This window comes from Pristiophorus japonicus, chromosome 7 (assembly GCF_044704955.1).
Source record: "Pristiophorus japonicus isolate sPriJap1 chromosome 7, sPriJap1.hap1, whole genome shotgun sequence".
Taxonomy (NCBI): Eukaryota; Metazoa; Chordata; class Chondrichthyes; family Pristiophoridae; genus Pristiophorus; species Pristiophorus japonicus.
This window is the reverse complement of record NC_091983.1, coordinates 128,382,155-128,402,335: the sequence shown is the minus strand read 5'-3', so window position 1 is coordinate 128,402,335 and position 20,181 is coordinate 128,382,155. Positions and strand designations below refer to the sequence as shown.

At 47.1% G+C, this 20,181-nt stretch overlaps 1 protein-coding gene across 1 annotated transcript in view; it reads right to left on the bottom strand.

Annotated features, from left to right (window-relative positions):
- Positions 1–366: 366 nt before the first annotated feature.
- Positions 367–20,181, bottom strand: part of LOC139266852 (uncharacterized) — a 41,813-nt gene continuing 21,998 nt past the window's right edge. Inside the window, exons 2-3 of the mRNA XM_070884459.1 lie at positions 3,250–3,406; positions 367–2,959 (exon numbers count right to left, since the gene is read on the bottom strand). Coding sequence (XP_070740560.1) covers positions 1,686–2,498 — 813 coding nt within the window. The 5' untranslated portion in view covers positions 2,499–2,959; positions 3,250–3,406 and the 3' untranslated portion in view covers positions 367–1,685. The remainder of the gene's footprint in view (positions 2,960–3,249; positions 3,407–20,181) is intronic.

Here is a 20,181-nt window from a genome sequence, read left to right as displayed (position 1 = left end):
AGGATGTGAGGGACTTGTGATCGGTTTCCAGCTCAAATTTGAGGCCAAACAGGTACTGACGCATTTTCTTTACCCCGAACACACACACTAATGCCTCTTTCTCAATCATGCTGTTGGCTCTCTCGGCCTTAGACAAGCTCCTGGAGGCATATGCGACAGGTTGCAACTTCCCCGCAACGTTAGCTTGTTGTAATACACACCCGACTCCGTACGACGACGCGTCACATGCTAGCACAAGTCTTTTACACGGGTTATACAATACAAGCAGCTTGTTGGAGCATAAAATGTTTCTGGCTTTCTCAAAAGCAATTACTTGTTTTTTTTCCCCATACCCAGTTCTCACCTTTACGCAATAACACATGTAGGCTCTAAGAGGGTGCTTAACCCCATTAGGAAGTTACCAAAATAGTTGAGGAGTCCCAAGAACGACCGCAGCTCCGTGACGTTCTGTGGCCTGGGCGTGTTCCTGTTAGCCTCTGTCTTGGCGTCTGTGGGTCGAATGCCATCTGCCGCGATCTTTCTCCCCAAAATCTCCACTTCTGTTGCCATGAAGATGCATTTTGACCTTTCAAACGCAGCCCTACGCGATCCAGCCGCTGGAAGACATCCTCCAGGTTTTGTAGGTGCTTAACGGTGTCCCGACCCATGGCCAATATGTCGTCCTGAAAAACTACCGTGCGTGGTACCGACTTGAGTAGGCTCTCCATGTTTTTCTGGAAGATCCCTCCAGCCGACCGAATTCCAAACGGGCATCTGTTGTAGATGAACAGTCCCTTGTGTGTGTTGATGCAGGTGAGGCCTTTGAAGACTCCTCCAACTCCTGCGTCATGTAGGCCGAAGTCAGGTCGAGCTTGGTGAACATCTTGCCTCCTGCCAGCGTCGCAAATAGGTCGTCTGCCTTCAATAGCGGGTATTGGTCCTGCAGCGAGAAACGATGAATAGTTACTTTATAATCGCCGCAAATCCTGACCGTGCCATCACTTTTGAGTACTGGAACAATCGGGCTGGCCCACTCGCTGAATTCCACTGGGGAGATGATGCCCTCGTATTGCAGCCTGTCCAGCTCGATTTCCACTCTCTCCCTCACCATGTGAGGTACCGTTCGCGCCTTGTGGTGAATGGGTCGTGTCTCTGGGACCAAGTGGATCCGTACCTTCTCCCCAGAAAAGTTTCCAATGCCTGGCTCAAAAAGGGAAGGAAATTTGTTAAGAACCTGGGTACATGAGGCCTCATCGACATGTGATAGCATTCGGATGTCATCCCAGTTCCAGCGGATTTTGCCCAGCCAGCTCCTTCCAAGCAGTGTGGGGCCATCGCCCGGGACAATCCAGAGTGGCAGTTCGTGCACCGTGCCCTCATAGGTGACCTTGACCATGGCGCTGCCCAGGACAGTGATAGGCTCTTTGGTGTACGTTCTCAGTTTCATGTGCATGGGGCTGAGGGCTGGTCTGAGTGCCTTGTTGTACCACAGTCTCTCAAACATCTTTTTACTCATGATGGATTGGCTAGCGCCAGTGTCTAGTTCCATGGCTATGGGTAAGCCATTCAATTTTACATTTAGCATTATAGGTGGACATTTCGTCGAAAATGTGTGCACCCCGTGTACTTCAGCATCTGCCTCCTCTCTCTGAGGCTCGAATTTGCTTTGATCCACCATGGACCGATCTTTCTCTGCCACGTGGTGGTTAGCAGGTTTTGCAGAGATTGCAACTCGTCTGCAAGCTCATTGAAGGTGCCCCATTGTCCAACAGCTCTTGCAAACATACCCTTGGAAGTGGCATGAACAGGCTGAATGGAAGCCTCCACAATGCCAACAAGGTGTGAATTGCCTTGCATTCATCCTTTGTTGGGGACTCAGTCATCTGGGTCACCTGAGGCCTGCTGGCAGTTGCAGACTCGTGGTTTCTGCCCTGTACATTTCTGCTCGCAAACACAGTTCCAGTTAATTTATAAACATTGCTAGCACTTGTGCGCTGAGAGATTTGTTTGGTGTTATCAATGGTGGACATAAACGCCTGTGCTATCACAATGTCATTACTGAGGGTCGGTGTCTCTACAGTCAAAAGTTTTCGTAGGATGGTTTCGTGGCCAATGCCCAGTACAAACAAGTCTCTGAGCATTTGCTCCAGGTAGCCATCAAACTCACATTGTCCTGCAAGGTCGGCGACGTAGCTCGCCACTTCCTGACCTCCAGATCGCTGGCACGTGTAGAACCGATACCTCGCCATCAGCACGCTCTCCCTCGGGTTAAGATGCTCTCGAACCAGTGTACACAGCTCCTCATATGACTTATCTGTGCGTTTCACCGGAGCCAGAAGATTCTTTATGAGGCTGTAGGTCGGAGCCCCGCAGACCATGAGGAGGACCGCTCTCCTTTTTGCAACGCTTCCTTCTCCGTCCAGCTCGTTGGCTACAAAGTACTGGTCTAGCCGCTCGACATAGGCTTCCCAGTCCTCACCCTCCGAGAACTTCTCCAGGATGCCCACAGTTTGCTGCATCTTTGTTTTGGATTCGTATACTCGTCGCCAGTTATTTTGTTCCTAACACAGATGAGACTGCACACAGGGAGGTTAAAGTAACAGTGACCGCAGTCTTTATGAAGACACTCCAGAGTGAGGAACAGGCTTTAGGGGCCGGCTTATATACAGTGCTCCCAAGGGATGCTGGGATACCTTGGTACTTCAGGGGATGCACTTCCTGGTGGCAGAACATGGGAGTGCATGCTTTACAGATAATCAACAGACGTGGCCGCAGGAAAGCATGATGAGACTGCTGCAGGTTCCTCCTCCACCTCCTCATTATCCTCAGTGGATAGGAGGACCTACAGAAGAACAGGAGAGATTCTTGCCTCCTCACCTCCAGAGACAACTGGTGGAACCATGGGAACCTGGGGATCCTGCGAAGGTTGACGAGCCTTGGGAACTTGGGGAGCCTGTGGAACCTGGAAAGCCTGTAAGGCCTGGTGACCGAGAAAACATAAATTAGGTTAGAAAGAGGTCAGGGTCATATGAGAATGCTGACGCTACGCAGGCATATATATGAGGAGCAACACTTGAGGAGCAACACTACTATTATAATTATACTGAGAGACATCACATATAATTAATATCATGATAGTACAGAATCTGCATTGGATTACAATGATTTTTCATGATCCTATCATTAATTACATAACATTACATCGATAATTTATTATACTGAAATGGTATTAAATTACTTTAAATCACCAATGGTTTATACATTACTCACGAGACATAAGAACAGGTTCAGCACCATCACGGGTGGCCGACCTGTTATGGACCCCCACTAAGGCCAACGCCTGCTCCTCGAAGTCTGTCAGCAGAGTCACATCTGCTGGTCTTCCACCAGTACGTCGCTGCTCCGAACAATTTTTTAAAAGCTTCTTCTGCAAAGGTGACAAGAGCATGGCATAAGATCATTGCCGACATACTATTACAGACAAGACAGATATCAGATTACTGACAGATATCAGATTATCATTATTACTATTACACAACACAACATAACACACACAACACACACAGCACAACACACAGAATACACAGAAAATCCCCAATTAGTCATCCCATGCTATTCATCGTTAACGTTAACGTTATATGCTAATATGCTTCATATGCAATTGAATGCATAGTTATATCTAACGTCTGAGAATAACTTTAATAAGATCGAGATTAGAATTAAACACATGACACCAAGATTACCAGCCTAACTACAATCCAGCAGATCCACATTTAAATTAAGCATTGCATCATTACAATTTATTCAATAAATTTAATACTTACTCTGCCGGAAGCAACTAGGTAATTCCAGCGCTTGTGGCACTGGTTAAGTTCTTGGACTTTGTGTGTGGTTGAGGACACTACTTCTGCGATCTCACACCAGATCCTCTGATATACCCTGGGGGCTGGTTTCCCATGGCCACCCCGGGTCAATTGGGTCCATCGGTTCTCTACCTCGGAGACCAGGGCAGCATTGGCCTCTTCGGTGAAGTGCTTGGCGCGCCTTTGTCCACCCATCTCCTGTCCCACCTCACCCACTTGAGCCAAATCCTCCTTCTCCACATCACGCATATTATCTTCTTCTACAATATCAATGCTCTCCATTACTTCAATACTACTCGACACTAGCTTCGCAATCACCTCCTCGCTCTCTCTCTCTCTCTCTCTCCTCTCTCACTCTTTTCTGCACATGTGCAGATGACCCCTGACCTCCTGAATCACGGGAAAAGCCCATTGCTATGGAAGCCGGCCTTGCATGATGGAATAAGTCACTAATGTCCATTTCACATCGCTATGGCTAACGCCCAAATAAAAAAGTGGAAACTAGCGGATTTTAAAATGGGCGATAATCCGGCGATCACATTTTTTTTATCACTAACGTCGGAAATATCACTTATTTTTGGGTGATCTGGACAGCAATGCAAAGTCTAGCCCTATGCCTCTAATTATGAAGCCCAATTTCCCGTATGCTCTTTTAACTGCATTCTCAACCTGCCCTGCCACCTTCAACACTTTGTGTACATATACCCTTCGGTTTCTCTGATCATGCACCCCTTTAGAATTGTACCCTTTAGTTTAATGTGCAGTGTTAGGTGTGGCTCAGTGGGTAGCACTCTTGCCTCTGAGCCAGAAGGTTGTGGGTTTAAGTCCCACCCCAGGGACTTGAGTGAAGAAAATCTAGGCTGACACTCTGGTGCAGTGCTGAGCTGCACTGTCGGAGGTGCCCGTCTTTAGGATGAGACATTAAACCGAGGCCCTGTCTGCTCTCTCAAAGGGACGTAAAAGATCCCATGGCATTATTTTGAAGAAGAGGTATCTCCGGTGTCCTGGCCAATATTTATCCTTCAATTAACATAACAAAAAAACAGATTACCTGGTCATTATCACATTGCTGTTTGTGGGAGCTTGCTTGTGCACAAATTAGCTGCTGCGTTTCCTACATTACAACAGTGACTATACTCCAAAAAATACTTCATTGGCTGTAAAGTGATTTGAGATGTCCGATGGTCATGAAAGGCGCTTATATAAATCCGCTTCTTTCTTTTTTTTTTATATTGCCATTTCTCATTTTTCCTACCAAAATGTGTCACTTTACACTTTTCTGCATTAAATTTCATCTGCCATGTGTCCACCCATTCCACCAGCCTGTCTATGTCTTCTTGAAGTCTATCACTATTCTCCTCACTGTTCACTATACTTCCAAGTTTTGTATCATCTGCAAATTTTGAAACAGTGTCCTGTACACCCACATCCAAGTCATTAATATATATCAAGAAAAGCAGTGGTCCTAGTACCAACCCCTGGGGAACATCATTGTGTACCTTCCTCCAATCCGAAAAACGACCGTTCACCACTACTCTTTGTTTTCTGTCACTTAGCCAATTTCGTAACCATGCTGCCACTGTCCCTTTTATTTTATGGGCTTCAACTTTGCTGGCAAACCTATTATGTGACATCAACAGCATTGCCCTCATCAACCCTCTTTGTTACCTCATCAAAAAACTCAATCAAATTAGTTAAACGCAATTTGCCTTTGACAAATCCATGGTGGCATTGCTTCATTAATCCACCTTTGTCCAAGTGACTGTTAATTTTGTCCCTGGATTATCACTTCTAAAAGCTACCCCACTACCGAGGTAGTGGGGGTAGTTGCTGGATTTATCCTTGCACCCTTTTTTGAACAAGGGTGTAACATTTGCGATACTCCAGTCCTCTGGCACCACCCCATATCTAAAGGGATTAGAAGATTATGGCCAGTACTTCCACAATTTCCACCCTTACCTCTCTCGGCATCCTTGGATGCATCCCATCCGGTCCTCGTGATTTATCTACTTTAAGTACAGCCAGCCTTTCTAGTTCCTCCTCGTTATCAATTTTTATCCCATCCAGTATCTCAACTACCTCCTCTTTCACTGTGACTTTAGAATAGAATCATAGAATGGCTACAGCACGGAAGAAGGCCATTCGGCCCATCGAGCCCGTGCCGGCTCTCAACTAGTCCCATTCCCCCGCCCTTTTCCAGTAGCCCTGCAATTTTTTTTCCTTGAGATACTTATCCAACTCCCTTTTGAGAGATAAGATTGAGTGTCTCCACCACCCTTTCAGGCAGTGTATTCCAGATCCTAACCACCCGCAGCATAAAAAAGTTTTTTCTTATGTCACTTTTGGTTCTTTTGCCAATCACCATAAATCTGTGTCCTCTGGTTCTCCCTTCTCCCAATGGGAACAGTTTCTCATTCTATCTACTCTGTCCACACCCCTCATGATTTTGAACACCTCTATCAAATCTCCTCTCAATCTTCTCTGCTCCAAGGAGAACAAATCCATCTTCTCCAATCTATCAACGTAACTGAAGTCCCTCATTCCTAGAATAATTCTCGTAGATCTTTAACGCATCTTCCCAAAGTCCTTCACATCCTTCCTAAAGTGCAGTGCCCAGAACTGGACCAGTTATGGCTGAACCAGTGTTTTATACAGGTTCATCATAATTTCCACACTTTTGTACTCTATACCTCTATTTATGAAGCCCAGGATCCAGTAAGTCTTTTCAACACTATTCTCAACCTGTCCTGCCACCTTGAACGGTTTGTGCACACCTACCCCCAGGTCTCTCTGTTCGTGCACCCCCTTTAGGATTGTACCATTTAATATATATGTCCTCCCCACATTCTTTCTACCAAATGTATCACTTCACATTTTTCTGCATTAAATCTTATCTGCCACGTGTCTGCCTAATTCACCAGTCTGTCTATGTCTTCTTGAAGTCGATCACTCTCCTTTTTGTGTCATCTGCAAATTTTGAAATTGTGCCCTGTACACCCACATCCAAGTCATTCCTATACATCAAGAAAAGCAGTGGTCCTAGTACCGACCCCAGGGGAACACCACTCCAATCTGAAAAACAACCGTTCGTCAGGCCGGAAACATACTAATCAAGAAAGTTCTCCTGAACACATTTCAGAAATTCTTTCCCTTCTGTTTGTTTTACACTATTACACTATTACACTTTGCACCATAGGTCCCAATTTTGGCCATGACTTGCTCCAATTTTTTTGGAGTAAGTTGGTTTTTCTGGCGTAAGTTGAAAAATGCCATCTTCCCCAAAAAACTTGCTCCAGAGTAACTTAGTTAGGTACGACTTTTTTTAGTTCAGTTTTTTTTTCAAAAGGGGGCGTACTCAGCCACTTACGCCAGTTTTGGTCATTTATGTCACTTTGGCCAGATAAAACTTACTCCAAATCGACTTAGGTCAGCGTATGTGGCCAGCTCTGAAAAACATTGTGGGCAGTGAAGAAAGCAATGCACATTAGTACATCGGCGGACATTAGGGCAGGGATAGGGGAGGGAAGGGAACCAGGTGGCAGGGGTGGGGGGGTGGGGCGGGGGGAGGGGGGGGCGGGGTGGAGCGCAAAACAAAGCAGTACATTTGCACTAAAAGTAATAAGCAATTAATTAAAAAATAAAAAATAGAAGGAACCCTGCATCTAAAGCACCAAGACCAAAGTAAAAAGCAATCAATCAATCAGTAAATAACAAATAAAAAAATAGAAGTCCTACCTTAGGGAACGCAGTGGGCCGCCAATGAGGGAGCCCATTCGGCCAGGGCTAGGGGCAGCATGATTTGGGCCCCTCCCATCACAGCCTGCAGCGCACACTCACAGATTCGGCCTGCCAAGAGCTGCTGCACATGTGCGCAGACTCTAGCACACATGTTCAGAGGTCCCGGCACTGTTTTCAACGGTGGGACCTGGCTCTGCCCCCAATCCACTGGGCCACGCTACACCACCACCGAGGAGAGGCTAGGGAGCGGCCAGAATCAGGAGGAAGATTTTCGGCGTGCTTAGAGGTGGACAAAAGCAGCGCACCTCGGGTCAGGGTGCCAAAAAAAGGGGTTGGGGAAATTTGAGCCGATTATTAGGATAGTTGATGTCCTCCATTATTACTACCCGATAGTTCCTGCATCTCTCTGTAATTTCCCTGCTAATTTGCTCCTCTATATCTTTGCCACTGGTTGATGGTCTATAGAATACACCAAGTAGTGTAATGGCACCACTATTATTTCTTAACTCTAGCCATATAGGTTCTGTCCTTGACCCCTCCAGAACATCCTCCCTCTCCAGTTCTGTAAAGTTCTCCTTAACCAATACTGCCACACTACTTCCTATCTTTCCTTCCCTATCTTTCCTGAACACCTTCTAACCAAGAGTATTTAATACCCAATCCTTTGGCAGCAACTCCTTCCTTGGTAAAGACTGATGCCATGCTCTGTGCCTCCAAGCGTAGGTCTCCTTTTTAGTCCCTAATCAGCCCCATTCTTTACTTACTACCCATTTATTATTTATATGAATATAGAAGACTTTTGGAATCCCTTTTAATTTACTTTCCAGTCTATTCTCATATTCCCTCATATTTCTTTTTGCATTTCCCCTCTGAACTTTCTACAGTCAGCCTGGTTCTCACTTGTATTCCCAACCTGCCATCTGTCACATGCCCTCTTTTTCTGCTTCACCTTACTCTATCTCGCTTATCATCCAGGGAGCTCTGGTTTTGCTTACCCTACTTTTCCCTCTTTTAGGAATGTAACTCGACCGTACCTGAACCATCTCCTCTTTAAAGGCAGCTCATTGTTCGATTACAGTTTTGCCTGACAATCTTTGATTTCAATTTACCCAGGCCAGATCTGTTCCCAACCCACTGAAATTGGTCTTCCTCCAATTAAGTACTTTTACTTTAGATTGCGCCGTGTTCTTTTCCATAGCTAATCTAAACCGTATGATACTATGATCACTGTTCCCTAACTGCTCCACTTGACTCACCTCATTCACCAGAACCAGTTCTAGCAATGCATTCTTCCTCGTTGGGCCAGAAACATACTGATCAAGAAAGTTCTCCTGAACACACTTCAGAAATTCTTCTATTACTATTCCAGTCAATGGGCTCAATTTTGTCCAATGCCATTTTTTGGCGTATTGCCAGAGTTAGGCCTGTTTTTCTAGGCCAGAACTACTCCAAAAATAGATGTGCCAAGTTTCTCCGCTGTATTTTTCAAAATTGGCGCCGTGCAGCCTGTCCTGTAGCCTTGGGGGGTGGAGGCGGCTGTCTGCACCAAACAAATGGAGCCGCCCCTTCTGCGCATGTGGAGAAAAAAAAACGGAAGTTTTTGACATGATTCCTATGGATACGCATGCGCAGTACAGCCCCGGTCTGCAATCGGCCATTTTAAAGAGCCAATTGTGTGTGTGTGAACATTGAGTGCTGTGTGAGAACTGTAATTATCATTAGAAAAATCGAAGCTGCAATACAAGATGCAACGCGGCACCAGGACCAAGAATTTCTCATGGGATGAAGTGGAGGCACTAGTTATTGTGATTGAGGGCAGATGGCAGAAGCTGGACACCAGCAGAGGTCACATAAAAGTTCCACCCAAAGAAATGAAGAAATACTGGAACCAACTTGTAGAAGATTACTGTACGATGGTGACCACCCCGAAGTCCGGAGGCCAGTGCAAAAAGAAGTAGCAAGACTTTGGTCAAGTAGTTAGTGTAAATAATACTTTAATTTTTCAATGGAATTGCAATTGTAAATGTGACCAGCTGTATATGCCCCACCCAGCAGAAAGACACGCTCTTTAAAAAGTTATATTTTCATTTTTGCAGAGGAAAGTGCCACACTTTGGAGGAGGTACAGAGATGATTCACTAGGCTGATTCCGGAGATGAGGGGGTTACCTTATGATGATAGATTGAGTAGACTGGGTCTTTACTCGTTGGAGTTCAGAAGGATGAGGGGTGATCTTATAGAAACATTTAAAATAATGAAAGGGATAGACAAGATAGAGGCAGAGAGGTTGTTTCCACTGGTCAGGGAGACTAGAACTAGGGGGCACAGCCTCAAAATACGGGGGAGCCAATTTAAAACCGAGTTGAGAGGGAATTTCTTCTCCCAGAGGGTTGTGAATCTGTGGAATTCTCTGCCCAAGGAAGCAGTTGAGGCTAGCTCATTGAATGTATTCAAATCACAGATAGATAGATTTTTAATAAGGGAATTAAGGGTTATGGGGAGCGGGCGGGTAAGTGGAGCTGAGTCCACGGCCAGATCAGCCATGATCTTGTTGAGTGGCGGAGCAGGCTCAAGGGGCTAGATGGCCTACTCCTGTTCGTTCCTAATTCTTATGTTCTTATGTAACAAATGGGAAAGAACTTGAACAGGAGAAGACCTGGCAAATCTGCACCCACTGACAACCTTGGAAGAGAGTGTCACTGCTTTGATGGGTCCTGCTGGAGAAAAGCAACCACCATTGCACAAGCTGGGCCCACACTCAAGGGAGAGGGTAAGTCCTGCAAATTCCACAGTCTGGCTTTGCTAAATGTTAAGTACTGCGTGGGCTAGCCATGCTTTGGTTGGTGGGGATGTCTCTCTCAGCTACGCTTTGGTTGATGCAATGTGCTATCATTCATCGTGGACCTTCAAATCAGCCTGCTGCCTGCACTGTCTGTGCCTACTCATGCCACCCTAGCCCCTCCTCTGCTGCTAATCATTTGTCTGTTCTGTTATATTTTGCAGAACATGAGGCCAAACCTGACAATGCAAAAGAAGATTCAGTCGAAGTCGAGGACGAAGATGTTCAGTCGAGAATATCTTCCAATCCCACCTTCCAGACCAAGAGCATGGGAGTGAGGGGGATGTTATATATGTAAACCTGTAAATACCTTGGGTAGCCACTAGAGGGCTCATCCCCTGGAGTCCCAGGGGATCCCAAAATCCCTTGGGAGCACCAGTACTTACGGAGGCCACACAGGCTGGTTATGCATTCTGGAGACCTGCAATAAAAGACTACGGTCACACATTACTTTGAGCTCACAGTATCTGGTCAGACTCTTCATTCATACATAACATCTGGCGATGAGATACAGATGATGAACCCAACGATGCAGGGAACAGTGGGCATCCTGGAGAAATTTTCGGAGGGAGATGATTGGGAAACCTTCGTGGAGCGACTCGACCAATACTTCGTGGCCAATGAGCTGGAAGGAGAAGTGAACACTGCCAGATGAAGGGCGATTCTCCTCACCGTCTGCGGGGCACCAACGTATTGCCTCATGAAAAATCTGCTTGCTCCAGCGAAACCCACAGAGAAATCGTACGATGATTTGTGCACTCTGGTCCGGGAACATCTGAACCCAAAGGAAAGCGTTCTGATGGCGAGGTACCAGTTCTACACCAACAAAAGGTCTGAAGGCCAGGAAGTGGTGAGCTATGTCGCCGAGCTGAGACGTCTTGCAGGAAGGACATTGCGAATTTGAAGGACATTTGCAGCACATGCTCAGGGACTTCTTCATACTTAGCATTGGCCATGAAGTGATATTTCACAAACTTTTGACTGTCGAGACCCCAACCTTGAGTAAAGCCATAGCGATAGCCCAGGTGTTCATTACCACCAGTGACAATACGAAGTAAATCTCTCAGCACATGAGTGCTGCTGCAAGTACTGTGAACAAAGTGATGTTGTTTTCAAATCGCAACGTACAGGGCAGGCCCCACATGCCTGCAGCTGTACGTCCATAGATGTCTCAGAGTCCACCATCAAGGGTGATGTTTGCAAGACCATTAACACCTTGTTGGCGCTGCGGGGATGATCATAATTTCCATTCATGCCGCCAAAGGGTATGTTTGCAAGGGCTGTGGAATACCTCCAACGTATGTACAGGCGAGCTGCAAACCCTGCAAATCCTGCAAACCACCATATTCCAGAGGAGGACAGATCCACGGAGAATCACGATGAACCAGAGCCTCATACCGAGGAGGCAAAGGTAAATGGGGTGCACACATTTACCACAAAGTATCCACTGATAACGCTGAATGTTGAATTAAATGGATTCCCTGTTATATATGTAAATTTGTATTTAATCTGTACAGCCATCATAATCCCTTGGGAGCACAAGTATTTAAGGAAGCTTCACAGGTTGGAGAGGCAGTCTGGAAACCTGCAATAAAAGACTACGATCACACTTTAATTTGAGCTCACAGTGTTCAGTCTGACTCTTTCTCCATACACAACAACTGGCGACGAGATACAGATAGCGAACCCAAAGATGCAGAGAAAGGTGGGCATCCTGGAGAAATTCTCAGAGGGAGATGATTGGGAAACTTTTGTGGAGCGACTCGACCAATACTTCGTGGCCAACGAGCTAGAGGTGAAGAGAGCACTGCCAAACGAAGGGCGATCCTCCTCACCGTTTGTGGGGTACCAACTTATGACCTCATGAAGAATCTGCTCGCTCCAGCAAAACCCACGGAGAAATCATACGACGATTTGTGCACACTGGTCCGAGAGCATTTGAACCCGAAGGAAAGTGTTCTGATGGCAAGGTATCGGTTCTACACCTATAAACGGTCTGAAGGCCAGGAAATTGCGAGTTATGTCACCGAGCTAAGATGCCTTGCAGGACATTGAGAATTTGAAGGACATTTGGAGCACATGCTCAGAGAATTTTTCGTACTTGGCATTGGCCACAAAACCATACTTCACAAACTTTTGACCGTAGAGACCCCAACCTTAAGTAAGGCCATAGCGATAGCCCAGGCGTTCATTGCTACCAGTGACAATACGAAGCAAATCTCTCAGCACATAAGTGCTGCTACATGTACTATAAACAAAGTGATGTTGTTTTTGAATTGTAACGTACAGGGCAGATCACACATATCTGCAGCTACACATCCGCAGATGTCTCAGAGTCCACCATCAAGGGTGATGAATGCAAGGCCATTAACACCTTGTTGGTGCTGCAGGAGTAATCATCGTTTCCATTCATGCCACTTCAAAGAGTACATTTGCAAGCGCTGTGGAATAATGGGACACCTCCAACGAGTGTGCAGGCGAGCTGCAAAGCCTGTTAAACCTGCATACCACCATATTGCTGAGGAGGACAGATCCACAGAGGATCACGATGAACCAAAGCCTCAGATCGAGGAGGCAGAAGTACATGGGGTGCACATATTCACCATGAATTGTCCCCCGATAATGCTGAATGTTGAACTAAATGGATTCCCGGTGTCAATGGAGCTGGACACGGGCATGAGCCAGTCCATCATGGGCAAAAAGACTTTCGAAAGGTTGTGGTGCAACAAGGCCTCAAGGCCAGTCTTAACTCCAGTTCGCATGAAACTAAGAACTTACATGAAAGAACTGATTCTTGTAATCGGCAGTGCTACCGTAAAGGTCTCCTACAATGGAGCAGTGCACAAGCTATCACTCTGGGTGGTACCGGGCGATGGTCCCACGTTGCTCGGCAGGAACTGGCTGGGAAAGATACGCTGGAACTGGGATGATGACCGAGTGCTATCGCCCGCTGATGACACTTCATGTACCCAGGTCTTAAACAAATTTCCTTCGTTGTTTGAACCAGGCATCGGGAAATTCCAAGGAGAAAAAGTGCAGATCCACCTAATTCCAGCGGCGCAACTCATCCATCACAAGATGAGAGCAGTACCATACATGATGAGAGAAAGGCTAGAGATCGAGTTAGACTGGCTGCAAAGAGAGGGCATCATTTCCCCAATCGAGTTCAACGAGTGGGCCAGTCCTATCGTCCCAGTCCTCAAGGGAGACAGCACCGTTAGAATCTATGGTGATTACAAAGTAACTATCAATCGTTTCTCCCTGCAAGACCAGTACCCACTACCAAAGGCTAACAATCTCTTTGCAATGCTGCCGGAGGAGACGTTCACGAAGCTGGATCTGACTTCAGCCTACATGACGCAGGAACTGACGGAATCATCGAAGGCCCTCAGCTGCATCAACACGCAAAAAGGTCTTTTTGGTTATAACAGATGCCCGTTTGGAATCCGATCGGCGGCGGTAATATTCCAGACAAACATGGAAAGCTTACTGAAGTCAGTCCCGCACACCGTGGTCTTCCAGGACGACATCTTGGTCTTAGGTCGGAACACAGTCGAGCATCTGCAGAACCTGGAGGAGGTTCTTAGTTGACTCAACCGCGTGGGGCTCAGGTTTCAGGTTAAAACGCTCGAAGTGTGTTTTCCTGGTGCCTGAAGTGGAGTTGCTGGGAAGGAGGATTGCGGCGGACGGCATCAGGCCCACCAATGCGAAGACGGAGGCAATCGAGAACGCACCAAGGCCACAGAACGTGACGGGGCTGCGGTCGTTTCTGGGACTCCTGAACTACTTTGGTAACTTCTTACCTGGTCTCAACACACTGTTCGAATCATTGCATGTCTTACTATGAAAAGGGGGCGAATGGATTTGGGGTAAAAGCCAAGAAAATGCCTTTGTAAAAGCGAGAAAATTGTTATGCTCAAACAAATTGCTTATGTTGTATGATCCATGTAAGCGTTTGGTACTAGCATGTGATGCGTCGTCATATGGCGTCAGGTGGGTATTGCAACAAGCTAATGATTTCGGGAAACTGCAACCGGTTACTTATGCATCCAGGAGTCTATCTAAGGCTGAGAGAGCCTACAGCATGATTGAGAAAGAAGCGTTAACGTGTGTCTATGGGGTGAAGAAAATGCATCAATACCTGTTTGGGCTAAAATTCAAATTGGAAACTGACCATAAGCCACTCATATCTCTTTTTTCCGAAAGTAAGGGGATAAATACGAATGCATCGGCCCGCATCCAGAGATGAGCACTTATGTTGTCCGCATACAACTACGCCATCCGCCACAGGCCAGGCACAGAAAACTGTGCCGATGCTCTCAGTAGGCTGCCATTGCACACCACGGGGTGGAAATGGCACAGGTCGCAGATTTAGTCATGGTAATGGAAGCATTCGAGAGTGAGCAATCACCCGTCACAGCCCGACAGCTTTGAACCTGGACGAGCCAGGACCCCTTACTGTCCCTAGTAAAAAATTGTGTGCTTCACGGGAGCTGGTCCAGTGTCCCATTGGAAATGCAGGAAGAGATAAAGCTGTACCAGCGGCGCAAAGGTGAAATGTCTATACAGGCAGACTGCCTTCTGTGGGGTAATCGGGTACTGCTCCCCAAGAAGGGCAGGGACACTTTCATCAGTGATTTCCACAGTACTCACCCAGGCATTGTAATGATGAAAACGATAGCCAGATCCCACGTGTAGTGGCCCGGTATCGATGCAGATTTAGAGTCCTGCGTGCATAAATGTAACACATGCTCGTAGTTAAGCAATGCACCCAGGGAGGCGCCCTAAGTTTATGGACTTGGCCCTCCAAACCATGATCCAGGGTCCATGTCGACTATGCAAGCTCGTTTTTGGGAAAAATGTCCTAGTGGTTGTAGATGCGTACTCCAAATGGATTGAATGTGAGATAATGTCGGCAAGCTCGTCCGCTGCCACCACTGAAAGCCTGCGGGCCATGTTTGCCACGCACGGCCTGCCTGATGTCCTTGTGAGCGACAACGGGCCATGTTTCACCAGTGCCGAGTTCAAAGAGTTCATGACCCGTAATGGGATCAAGTTACATCTGCCCCATTCAAACCAGCATCCAATGGTCAGGCAGAGAGAGCAGTGCAAACTATCAAGCAGAGCTTGAAGAGGGTAACTGAAGGCTCACTGCAGACTCGCCTATCCCAAGTCCTGCTTAGCTACCGCACGCAACCCCACTTGCTCACTAGGATTCTATCTGCTAAACTGCTCATGAAAAGGGCACTTAAGACAATGCTCTCATTAATCCACCCTGATCTACATGAACGTATGGAACAGGCGGCTTCAACAAAATACATATCATGATAGCGCAAATGTGTCACACGAAATTGAAATCAATGATCCTGTATTTGTGTTGAACTATGGACAAGGTCCTAAGTGGTTTCTTGGCACTATTGTGGCCAAAGAGGGGAGTAGGGTGTTTCGGGTCAAACTTTCAAATGGACTCATTCATCGGAAATACTTGGACCAAATCAAACTCATATTCACGGACTATCCTGAGCAACCCACCTTGGACCCTACCTTTTTTGATCCCCCAACATACACACCAGTGGCAACCGGCACCATAATTGACTACGAAGCAGAACCCATCATCTGGACTCACCACATCAGGCAGCCCAGCAAAGCCAGCTGTACAGCAGCCCAGCGAGGGCCCAACAAACGATTCGCCAAAACCAGCATTTGCACCGAGACGATCAACCTGGGAAAGAAAGGCCTCAGATCGACTCACCTTGTAAATAGTTACACTATTGACTTTAGGGGGAGTGTTGTTATGTATGTAAACCTGTAAATACCTTGTATAGTCACCAGGGAGTTCATCCCCTGGAGTCCCAAGGGATCCCACAATCCCTTGGGAGCACCTGTACTTAAGGAGGCCTCAAAGGCTGGATAGGCACTCTGGAGACCTGTAATAAAAGACTAAGGTCACACTTTACTTTGAACTCACAGTATCTGGTCAGACTCTCCATTCATACTTAACAGGGGAGGGGGAGTGTGAGGGAATCAATGACACCCCCACTGTTTATTGACTTTGGAGGAGGTGCAGGTCCTGCCCATTGAGGTGCCAGCCCCTTCCCTGACTACTGGTTTGAATGTTGGTGGGACATTCCATGGTTTCCCACCATCCAAGGTTGGGAATTCCAGCGTGGTGCAGCGAGGTACACCCAGGGAGCAACTGTCCGAGGCTGGGAGTCCCACTGGGATGCTGCGAGCCAGACCCAGGGTGAGCAGGGGAAGGAGAGCTCGGCCGCAGTCTACTGAGGTGCAGGATCTAACAGATGTGGTTCACATAATGGCAATGAGTGCGGAGAGAATTGACCTTATCCGATCACTGCTGGACACCATCAGTGGGGTGGGTGATGAGGTATTGGAACTGTCAGGAGAAGTAACCACACTCTCACGAGAAATGGAACCACTATCCAGGAACACAAGGGAGGGAATACCTCAGTCAGCTGAAACCATGTCGGTACACATGAGGGAGGGAATGTCGCAGGTAGTTCAAACACTCTCAGTGAATATGAAGGAGCGAATTTTGGAGTTAGCTGCTGCAATAAGGGAACATGCCCAGATCCTGCGCCCATTGACAGAATCAACTGCCACTCCTAGTCCAGTTCCGAGACCAGCCTCTGAAGAGCCCCAAGCCAGGCCCTCCACATTGCCACCTGTGCCCCCACACCCCACCCCCATCATCAGGTGCGCATTACCCGAGATGTTAGAAAGAATAAGCTTGGTACCAACCCGAGAAACACTACGCCACCGCCTGCGGGCAGAGGTGATGGAGTCACCAAAACCAATCTCAGCGGGCGGTCTTACAATAAGGTGGAGGAGAGATGGGTGCAGCCTTTCTTTGCTGCTGTTGTTATTATTGTTGTTACTGTTGTAACTGTTGTTCTCAAATTAAAAAATTTTTGTACGTTATGTAAATTTACAAGTTTAAAAGTTTGTAAGTGATCTTAAAGTTTGCAAGTGATCTTAACTGAAAACATTAAAGTTTGATACAAGAATATATTTATTAAATTTAAGTTAAGTACAAAGAAATGCTTGTTGAACTTTTGAATAAAATATATTTTAAATTATAACTGAATCTTTACATTATTTGTTCCATTATTAACGCAACTTTTGGAACTCAAGAAGAATCATTTTCATAGTTTGTTCCATTAACACAACACAACATTACAGAACAGGTCCAAACAGTAAACATGGTCCATGTGGAACAGTTGCCGCTGAGCCTTCAGGCAGCAAAGCGTTTACGGATGAGCTGCTGGCACAAGGCTCGAGCAATCTTTAAGGAGGCATGACAGCCCGTCCTCCTCTGCCGTCGTGCTCCAGGTTCAGGTAGTTGCATGGTTTCTTCGTTCTCGTCCTCCTCCTCGTCACCTGCATCTTCCTCATCATCATCAACCACTCTCACCACAGGTGGGTCTTCCATTACCAGCTGCTGCTGCCTCATGATGGCTAAGTTGTGCAGCATGCAGCACACAACAATGAACTGACCGACAATCTCAGGGGAGTATAGCAAGTAGCCTCTGGAATGGTCCAGGCATCGGAAACTCTGTTTTGGGATGCCAATGGTCCTCTCTATGAAGCTGCGTATCACAATGTGCAAAATGTTGTATTCCTGGTCAGCTTCCATCTGGGTTACGTGTAGGGGCATCATGAGCCAGGTGACGCGGCCATATCCTTTGTCTCCCAGTAGCCAGCTCTACCCTTCTGGCTGCTGCTAAAACATGGTAGATATAATGCTCTCACGTAGGATGAACGCATCATGGGTGCTCCCAGGGTATCTTGCATCAACTGACACGATGTGATGCATGTCGTCACACACGAGCTGCACATTAATGGAGTGGAAGCATTTTCTGTTCCTGTACATCTCAGAATCCTCCAAAGGTGCTCGCAAGGTGATGTGGGTACAATCAATGCAGCCCTGTACCTTTGGGAAGCCAGCAATCCTAGAGAAGCCCACAGCCCTGTCACGCATTGCCTGGGCGATATTGGGGAACTTTATGTAGTCATTCCTCCGGGCATAGAAACATAGAAACATAGAAAATTGGTGCAGGAGTAGGCCATTCGGCCCTTCGAGCCTGCACCACCATTCAATATGATCATGGCTGACCATGCAACTTCAGTACCCCATTCCTGTTTCTCTCCCTACCCCTTGATCCCTTTAGCTGTAAGGGCCATATCGAACTCTGTTTTGAATATATGTAACGAATTGGACTCAACAACTTTCTGTGGTAGAGAATTCCACAGGTTCACAATTCTCTGAGTGAAGAAGTTTCTTCTCATCTCGGTCCTAAATGGCTTACCTCTTATCCTTAGACTGACCCCTGGTTCTGGACTTCCCCAACATCGGGAACATTCTTCCTGCATTTAACCTGTCCAATCCCATCAGAATTTTATGTTTCGATGAGATCCCCTCTCATTCTTCCCAATTCCAGTGAATATAAACCGAGTCGCGCCAATCTTTCTTCACATGTCAGTCCTGCCATCCCGGGAATCATTCTGGTGAACCTTCGCTGCACTCCCTCAATAGCAAGAATGTCATTCCTCAGATTAGGAGACCAAAACTGTTGTGTTCCGAACACAGATGAGACTGCACACAGGGAGGTTAAAGTAACAGTGACCTCAGTCTTTAATAAGACACTCCAGAGTGAGTAATGGGCCTTAGGGGCTGGCTTATATACAGTGCTCCCAAGGGATGCTGGAATCCCTTGGGACTTCAGGGGATGCGCTCCCTGGTGGCGGAACATGGGAGTGCATGCTTTACAGATACACAATATCACTCCCCGCTAAAGTCAAAGTGAAAACTATTTACAAGATGAGGCAGTCGGGAGCCTTTCTTTCCCTGGTGGACCGCCTCGGTACAAATGTCTGTTCTGGTGTGTTGGCTGTGCCCTCGCTGGGTAGCGTGTTGTTGGCCCTGCAGGGCTGCTGGGTGAGCCTGGTCTTGCTGGGCTGTTGGGCGTGTTGGGTTCGATTTCCTGGTCCGGCATGGTGTGTGTTGTTGGCTTGAAAAAGGTGGTGTCTGCTGTGGGTTGTTCAGGGCAGTCTGTGAACTGCAGCCTCGTTTGGTCCAGGTGCTTTCTGCAAATTTGTCCATTGTCTAGTTTGACTACAAACACCCTACTCCCTTCTTTAGCTATCACCATGCCCGCGATCCACTTGGGACCATGTCCATAGTTTTGCACATACACGGTCATTCAGATCAATTTCCCGTGACACAGTGGCGCGACCATCATTTACATTTTGTTGCTGCCGCCTGCTCTCTACCGGATCATGCAGGTTGGGGTGAACCAGCGAGAGTCTGCATTTAAGTGTCCTTTTCATGAGTAGCTCAGCCGGGGACACCCCTGTGAGCGAGTGGGGTCTCGTGCGGTAACTGAGCAGTACTCGGGACAGGCGGGTTTGGAGTGAGCCTTCTGTGACTCGTTGGAGGCTCTGTTTGATTGTTTGTACTGCCCGCTCTGCCTGCCCATTGGAGGCTGGTTTAATTGGGGCCGAGGTGACATGTTTGATCCCATTGCGGGTCATGAATTCTTTAAATTCGGCACTGGTGAAACATGGCCCGTTGTCACTGACAGTATGTCAGGCAGGCCGTGGATGGCAAACATGGCCCTCAGGCTTTCAATGGTGGCAGTGGCAGTGCTTCCCGACATTATTTCACATTCAATCCATTTTGAAAAAGCATCGACCACCACCAGGAACATTTTACCGAGAAACGGGCCCACATAGTCGACATGGA